This window comes from Cotesia glomerata, unplaced genomic scaffold, assembly GCF_020080835.1.
Source record: "Cotesia glomerata isolate CgM1 unplaced genomic scaffold, MPM_Cglom_v2.3 scaffold_11, whole genome shotgun sequence".
NCBI lineage: Eukaryota > Metazoa > Arthropoda > Insecta > Hymenoptera > Braconidae > Cotesia > Cotesia glomerata.
Genome location: NW_025401443.1, coordinates 1,154,875 through 1,163,746, shown reverse-complemented (window position 1 = coordinate 1,163,746; position 8,872 = coordinate 1,154,875). Strand labels below are relative to the sequence as shown.

General features: G+C 28.5%; 1 protein-coding gene across 2 annotated transcripts; it reads right to left on the bottom strand.

Annotated features, from left to right (window-relative positions):
* Positions 1 to 3,040: 3,040 nt before the first annotated feature.
* On the bottom strand, positions 3,041 to 6,961 carry LOC123273609. 2 transcript variants are annotated; one of them, XM_044741048.1, is made up of 5 exons: positions 6,355 to 6,961; positions 4,871 to 5,131; positions 4,544 to 4,798; positions 4,107 to 4,390; positions 3,041 to 3,899 (listed from the first exon to the last, which is right to left on the bottom strand). In XM_044741048.1, exons 1-5 carry the CDS (start codon positions 6,851 to 6,853, stop codon positions 3,069 to 3,071), a joined length of 2,130 nt encoding a protein of 709 aa, XP_044596983.1. In that variant the 5' UTR covers positions 6,854 to 6,961; the 3' UTR covers positions 3,041 to 3,068. The 2 variants fall into 2 exon arrangements, with proteins under 2 accessions (XP_044596983.1, XP_044596982.1); XM_044741047.1 differs by having other exon boundaries at positions 4,544 to 5,131.
* Positions 6,962 to 8,872: the final 1,911 nt, after the last annotated feature.

The window sequence follows — 8,872 nt, the reverse complement described above, 5'->3', positions numbered from 1 at the left end:
GTTTTAATTCATCAACTAAACCTTTTCCATCTGAACAGTAAATCAATGAATTTTTGTTATCGTTATTGAAAAATTTTCGGAACTCTTTCTCCCTATCGCGATAAAAATAAGCTGATGTTCCTTTAGTTAATAAATTTTTCTTTTTTAATACAGCTGCTAAATGTTTAGATCCCTCTTTGGATAGCCCTATATCTCGCAAAAGGTCATTTAATTCTAGTTGGTCAAAGGTTTCAGGGTCTTTATTTTGACAGAAATCAGGCAAGTATTTTTCGTCCTCAGAACTGTTGTCTTCATGGACGTCGTCAACCTGTATTCCTTTTTTGCATTCCTTTTTCGCATAAAACTTTTTGATTATAATTATTACAATAAAAAAATAATAATATCTTTACGAATATCAATGAAATAAGTCGTTAATGGGACTAACTTTCATTTATAAATCTCCTTCTAAATTTAAAATTGCCTCAAAGTTCGCCTGGGGTCCACTGGACCCCATATGTCCTTAACGGGTTAATAGATTTTTTGTCATATTTATCACTGCAATTTTCTCGATTTTTTTTTTTTTTTTGAGATTTTTTTCATATTTTAAAACGTCAATGGGACAGAAAAACTTCAAATTCAAATTCAGTGGAACAAAGTACATAAAAATCATATTCAATCTGAATCCAAAAAATTTTTTTAATCTCGATCATTTCGATTTTTCATGATTTCTTGCAATTTTATTTGAGTTTTATACAATTTTTTCAAATTTTGACGGCTCATGAAACTACTAAACGTTTAGATTCAATTTCTGTGAATTAAAATAGATAAAAATCATACGTGATCTAGGTCCAAAATAATTTTTTCATTGCTGTGAATGCAGTTTTTCGCAATTTTTTGCCTTTTTTTCGGTTTTTTGCATCAAACTCAAAATTTTGAGGGTATATGGGCAAAACTGGCTTCAGATTCGGATTTAGCGCGTCGAAATACGCAAAGAGAGGTAGGTCCAGTCAAAAGTACAAAGAACTTTTTTTTTTTGTGGGCCGTTGTTATTTATGACCTAAAATGAATTTTATTATATAAAATTAATTATGAAGTTTTTTAAGTTCATTGCTATAATAATAAAATAATTTAAATAGTTTCAAATTAATTATTTATAGTCTAAAATCAATTTTTATATTAAAAAATGAATTATTTATTATCTGAAATTAATTTTTATACAAAAAACCAATTATTTATTAAATATTATTAATTTTTATGGCTGAAAATTGATCATTTATATTTGAAAATTAATTTTTTCATTGATCATCTAATCGCCTTTCATTTAAAATTAATTTTTATATTTTAAAATTAATGTTCATTATTAAAAATTAATTTCAATAGTAAAAAATTGAGTTTTATGATATAAAATCATTCATTTATAATTTTAAATTGATTTTAATGATTTAAAATTTAATATTTATGATCTAAAATTAATTTTTATTCTATAAAATTAATTATGATAATTCAAAATTAATATTTGATAGTAAACATTAAATATTTATAATGTAAAATCCATTTTCAACATTTAAAATTAATTATTTACAATTTAAATTTAATTTGAATTATATAAAACTAATTTTTCTATTATAAAATTAATTATTTATTGTCTGAAGTTGTGGCAAGATTTCTCACGGCAGTCACTAAAAGGTGCTCTCTATCAAACCCTATCTAAACCCTCCTCCTAGACACTGACCAACTGGCTCTTCTAAAACCCCCACATAATTTTTTATTTTTATTTGCCGATCATTGTATTAACTTAATTACTGCTTATAATTCTCAATTACTAAACATGTGTTTCAAAATTTGTATACGTGAGATCATGTATATGGGTCATTCCACCAAATAAGAACATTTTGACGGGGTGACCCTCGTGGATTATGTTTAAAATTTATGGATATGTTCTCTATAATAAGAAATAAATTCCTTACAAGTTTCAGTCCTTAATATGCAGCGGTTCTGGAGTTATGATTTTTTGAAATTTTGAAAAAAAAATTTTTTTAACTTTTTATTAATTTTTCTGATGAGGAAAACTTTTTTATTTAAATCCACAAAAAATCTTATCTTGTGGGAAAAATTCTCAGCTTTTGAATGAAAATATCCATTTTTTCATAATCACATCAGAAGACCTTTTAAAATCCAATTAAAGTGGAAAAATTGATTTTTCTCGGTGTGCAGTGCAAGGTACATCCAATTTGACTTTTTTTTTCTGAAAGATCAGAGTTTTTTACACAAAATATATGGTTTTTACGATTTAGATATTTTTTGTTCAATCAAAATTGAATTAAACGTTATATCCGCTAAGTGTTATACGATTATTCGGGATAGTAAAATAATTTTCTGTTAAATATTGAAAATTTCAAACTGCTCGTTAAAAAATTGAGTTTATACCATGCAGATGGGACTCACAACTACGATTCCATTTTCTTATTTACACAGAAAAAAAAATATTGTTAAAATGACTATCCAACGTATCCTCAAATGACGTTTCCTTAAAATACCGATCCGGATTGCTGATTTAAGGATTCATTTGTTTGACTTAAGTATACAGTAGGGTGTTTCAAAAAAATCGGCTTTTGTGATTTTTTCAAATGGCCAGCAAATTCTCTCAGAGAATGCCAAAATAAGGACCTTGTCAAAATTTGAGTTCTTAATTTGAAGATTTACAGGTCGCGGATCGTAATTTTCTATTCCCCCTTAAAAACATAGGAAAAAAAGGTTTTTAACTTTAGAATTTTATATCTTTGGATCGAATCAGCTTATGGCAATGATCACCTCGGATTCTTATGAAGAATTGAACGCTTAACAAAAAAGGTCTCTTATCATTTTTCCATATATTGATTCCTTCCCGAGTTATTCAAAGTCAAAGTTTAATTTTCATCGTATTTTCGGGTTTTTTTAACTTTCATCGTTATGTAATAAGAAAAAAACACTTGTTTATACCTAAGACATAGAAAGTGGTGTAAAAAAAACAAAAACAAATATTTCAACAACAAATTATATATTATATTCTATAATACTGTGAAAATTGAAAGATATTGATTGCTTAACTGTTACGTTAAGTCTGTTTTATTACAATTCGGATACATCTCTCTATGTTTTTTAACAGATTGTAATAAATACTGAAAATCTTCTTCATCTTTTGTAAGAGTTAGATTATACTCACTTATTAAAGATACACCACGTTCTGCTGTATCATTTAAAACTCGGACTTTACTCAAAAACAAGATAGCTTTCTGGTAACTCTCATTAGTTGGCCATAATGAAACATCATCATCGAGAAAGTTATATGGTAAATTAAATTTTTTTAACAAAAACAGAGATTGCTCTGAGACTAAGTCACATAAATCAATTGTCAATAGTGACTTTACGTTGTCTTTTATCACAAATCGCTTAAAATTTTTTGCATTAGCTTTCGAAGATTTAATATTTACTACCATTTTTCTTTTCATATCCAGTGAAACATTTGCATCGAATAACGAAAAAACAACTAATTCCTCAGATAGGTACCATAAGTGATCGGACATTTTTTCAGCGGCAATTTTAGCGAAAGAAGGATTGTTTTGGCTGTAAAGTAATAAGTCTTTCATTAAAGTTAAATCATTATTCGGTGCTAATATGCCAGATGAAGCCTGAAACCATGTTGGTATATAAAATCTTAGAACAAAAATGCAAATTTGTCGTATTCCGGTTATTTCTTTAAAGTTAAGGTTAAATTGATTGCGGAACATGAATATTTTTAAAGAATAGATGGCTTTTGCCATCCAACGAGCGTGGTGCATAGCACCAGGTCGTTTAAAAGAAATTTGTGTAGATGAAGTAGTATTCAAGAATAGTAATGATAGCTCCAGAAGTTCACAGTAATCATCTCTTGGTTGTGCTACCTAAAAATTAGTTAATAAAATAATCAATAGATATGATAAGTGATTCGCAATTTTTATCTTATATATTACTCGAAATTATTTAAAATATAAATTTTTACTGAACTATTTTTTTAAATTTTAAACTCAAAAAATATAATTCAAGATATACGCTTAAAACTTGCACACAATATCTAAAAACATTTGACTATATTATAACTATAACCTTACTTGTAACTGATTCGTGATAAACGTTACTGTTTCTTCTTTCACATCTTCAAGAGCATTGAGTATGATTGGATCCAAAATTCCTGGGGTATAATTTGAGGTGTTGAAATTACTCCACTTATTTTTAAACCGTAAAAAAATTGGTACATTTGGGCCGGATGAAACGGGCCAATAGATTTCAAACACTTTTTTTAATACTATTTCAAAAATATGATGTCTGCATGGTAGATATACCAATTTTTTTTCCAACTCGTCTTCAATCAGTTTACAAGTTCCACCGTGAATTCCTAGATAACAAAATATATAATTTAACATAAGTGAAAAATTAATTTATACGATAATGACCAGTTCAAATCTAAATATTAATGCAAATGATACGATATTAATTTTATATTATATCATGATAAAGTTTTTAAGAAAACAATAACACGAATTAATACCTGTATTAACAGCCGCCGTGTCGAAAGACAGTCCTACTATTTTACGAGAAATACCCCAATCGAATAGAATTTTCACAATAGCATCAGCCTGATTTTTAGCAGTTCCAGATTTCATTTTGGGTACACCTAACAGTTGTTCACTGCCTGATGACGATATAATAATTGGCAGTCTATCAACTTTTTCCGTACCAACTATATCAGGTAATATTTTCCCGTCCCAATGTAGCACAAAATTATCCTGGTTTTTGAGTCCATCTTTAAATTTAGCAGCCATATCACTTCGAAATTTTTTGCGAGCTCGATGAATTGTCGAATGACTCAATTTACAGCCTTTCATATCAATGCCAGTACTTTTGAGAGTAGCAGCTAAAATATATACGGCATTTCTGCTGCTAACTTTTCCACGATCAAGGGCAGCTGCAAGTTCCGGTGTCATGATATTCATTAGAGGTGCTTTTCGTTTTGATTTCTTTTTTAATTCGTCTTCAAAATCAGAGATATTGTTAGAAATTTGACTAACGGTAGAAACGGTAGATTTTGATTTTTGGCTGAGAAGAAGGGTCTCAGTATTCATAAGTGCCTCATTTTCTAAAACGTTCAAATCGAAATGAAATACAACTACAATAAAAAATCAGATAAAATTTTTAAACAAAAATTATAGACTTTACAGACTCTATTGATGATAAACTATTATTTTAATGATTTATCATCAATATTACTCTAACTAGTAACTATTTTTTAATAAAATTATGTCTACTTTTATAATTTTTTTTTTAAACGAAAGATATCATTTGCAAATATTTGATTAATTTCGGTTATAGACAAATAAAAAAATATGCCATTATAAGAAATTTTAGCAATGAAATAATTAAAAAAGACCATTCGGCAGCCGAAATGGAAGTAGATTTCATCATGAATAGAAAAAAATATAACGAAGATTGTATACAGAACTAGGGCTTTTAACTTATATGCAATCGACAAAAATATATATCGACGGACAAATACTAAAACCAGTGCAATAGCAAATTTCATAATTGGCATAGGGGAATGGGGCATAATTTTGAGACTACACATATGACATGGTACTCACATTAAAGCTTATTTAAAGAACTTTCGGATGCAATTTACAGAATTGCAATAAGTTATCCCATTCAAAAGTTATTCGAGTTCGAAAGTGAAGAAATATGAATTTTTATGATTTTCAAAATTTTGAAATCCTGGTATTTCTAAATTACTTGACCGATTAAGCTCATCTTCGAACTTGACTTTGGTATTTATCTGTAGAATAAGTATGTTGAGTTTGGTAGAGATCCGTTGTAAATTGGCGACGCTATCGTCCTGACAAGCCGCGTTATATCCCATATATATATATATAAATATATATATATATATATATATATATATATATATATATAAATATATATATATATATATATATAAATACATACATATATAAACTTTTGAACCATATGCATTTTCTGAATTCGCTTGACGAGCTGAGTCGAAATATAGCAAAATTTTTCAAAAGTTCCGTCATGAGGACCAATGCAATAGTTAGATTTCTATGAAATCTACTAAAAAATATGTTAATTATTCAAATAGATCTTTGAATATTACCGCGTACTAACAACCACGCACCCTGACAGCATCAAACAGAACTAATCAAAAATCGGAAATCGGTATCATTCATGTAATCAAGACCTAAATAACCTCCAAATTTAATCTTAAGATTAATAAATATCATTTTAATAAAAAAAATTGTATCATCCATCGATATTTATTTAAAAACAAAATAAAGATAAAAATCTTACCATCTCTATTTGCATTTGTTTCACTCTGATCTAAACAACAAATTTCCATATCTTCAGTAATAGGCCCAAAATCGTTTATAAAACCACGTCGAGATGGTTTTCTTTGGCTTTCCAAAAAATGTTTTTTTGTAGCATCAATTTCATTGAGAACATTAGCATGGGAAATATCAAACAATTTTTGTAAATCATTACAAAAAATTGACTCTTTCTTCTTTTGTGTTGGAGATTTTTTCTGACGTTTACTCTTTGATAAAAGTATCCATCTGTTATGAGATCGAATTATTGACAAAATTATAGAAGATTCTTGACGTAGTGGAATACCTGTTTTTCGCCAAAGTTCTATCAGTTGTTTTGTCGTACTTGCTGAACTTTGTTTAATTGTTAAATTACAGGTTTTATGGTGGTAAAAGAAGATCGACATAACCTCTTTGAGTAATGGAAGCTTTCTTCCGACAAAATCTTGATTCATTTGACCAATTAAATAGATTTCTTCTCTCATGATAATAAATTTTAAGTCAGCTTGTAAATAAATAGAAATAATAAAGTCCACTTTGAATTATTAAACAAACATTGTTTCAAACAAATACGTATATATTTCTTCGTAATCGATGCACTAATAAACAAGCACAATTTTGACACATGTTATCAGCACTTACCAGCAGAGGGATCACAGAATTGATAACCAATTAAAAATCAGATAAGAATCGATCGTTTAAACAAAGTAGTTGTCAACAATACCTTTTTACTAAACATCATGAATTCATCACAATATTTTTTTGTCTGTAGTAATAAGTAAATATTGTGTATTATAAAATTTGTCACTAATTTATACTAAACGTATTATAGAAATTTCATATATTTTAAAATAAACAATGTTTTTTTTTTTTACTTAATCATAATTGTACGATAAAAGTTAAAACAACCCGAAAATACGATGAAAATTAAACTTTGACTTTGAATAACTCGGGAAGGAATCAATATATGGAAAAATGATAAGAGACCTTTTTTGTTAAGCGTTCAATTCTACATAAGAATCCGAGATGATCATTGCCATAAGTTGATTCGATCTAAAGATATAAAATTCTAAAGTTGAAAACCTTTTTTTCCTATGTTTTTAAGGGGGAATAGAAAATTACGATCCGCGACCTGTAAATCTTTAAATTAAGAACTCAAATTTTGAGAAGGTCATTATTTTGGCATTCTCTGAGAGAATTTGCTGGCCATTTGAAAAAATCACAAAAGCCGATTTTTTTGAAACACCCTAGTATACAGAGTATAGCTCTTGTCAATATATGTAGTTTCGTCAAAACAGGCAACTGTTTTGTTAACGTGAGGATCTGTATAGTTGAATTAACTAAATGTAACGCTAAAATAATGATATGGATCGTCATTTTGATCATCCGCTGTATAGCTGAATTGACTATACAGCGTATATCTCTAAAAAAATGACTATACGGCGTATAGTCAGAATAACGATACGTATCCTTATTCGAACGATATTTTTTTCTCCGTGTGGGATGTAATTTTCCAAAATTTGCGAGAAATACTGATTAGATTATGGAAACTCAACCAATTTATAAAAATTTATTGAATAAATTGGTTTGTAATAATCCAACGGAATCGTTCTTCTTCAGAAGTTGTAATAGATGTCCAAACAATGAAGAAATCATTAACTACTTTCATGCATCGTTTAAAGAATCTGATGTAAATGAAATCGAATTTAAAATGTGGACATCAACCGATCGATGTACCATTGTAAACGTTATTTCAGATTCCGATGACTTTATGATACCTTAGCGACGCAAGTTGAGAAACTTTTAAAACATGATTTTATAGTGAAAATACAAAGTCGGTTTTTCTCTAATGCGAAATTAAATTTGAAGAGTGGCGAATTAGCGGTAGTTTTTGACTTTGCAGAAAACTGCGTTTGTTGTGCAGAAAGCTGCCCAAGGCTATCATTGGAATAATGACCAAGCTACTATATTTCCAATGGTGGTTTACTAAAACGAAAATGATACTATTAAGCATGTAGGCTTAGTTGGTATCTCAGATTGCCTTAAACATGACACAGTTTTGATTTATTTATTTCAAGAACAATTGATTTCTTTTTTAAGAGAAAAATTTGCTGTTATTGAAAGGATTTTTTACTTCTCAGATAGAGCACCTCAGCAATTAAAAAATAAAAAAACATTTACTAATTTATGTGATCATTATGCTGACTTTAGAATCATCGCTGAGTGGCATTTTTTTGCGACTGCCCATGGCAAAGGACCGTGCGATAAGCTTGCAGGTTCAGTAAAACGACATGCTGCTAGAGCTTCATTAAAAATGGAAAATAAAAAACATATGCTGACACCACAAGATTTTCATTCCTAGGCAATCATAAATTTAAACAGGCATTACACACTTTTGACATTTTACTTTCATAACGAATGATGATTATTTAGAAAAAAAAAATGTGTTAAACGTACGATATTTTTCATCGAAAATGATAAAGGGTACACAGGCATTACACACT

What these genes read in the sequence shown, in the direction of transcription:
- LOC123273609 (XM_044741047.1), bottom strand. Translation starts at nt 6,853, where the DNA reads ATGAGAGAAGAAATCTATTTAATTGGTCAAATGAATCAAGATTTTGTC. An exon ending in AACAAATGCAAATAGAGATG is followed by an intron (nt 5,132 to 6,354) that starts GTAAGATTTTTA and finishes TGAACGTTTTAG; the next exon opens with AAAATGAGGCACTTATGAAT. An exon ending in CACGGCGGCTGTTAATACAG is followed by an intron (nt 4,391 to 4,543) that starts GTATTAATTCGT and finishes TTTGTTATCTAG; the next exon opens with GAATTCACGGTGGAACTTGT.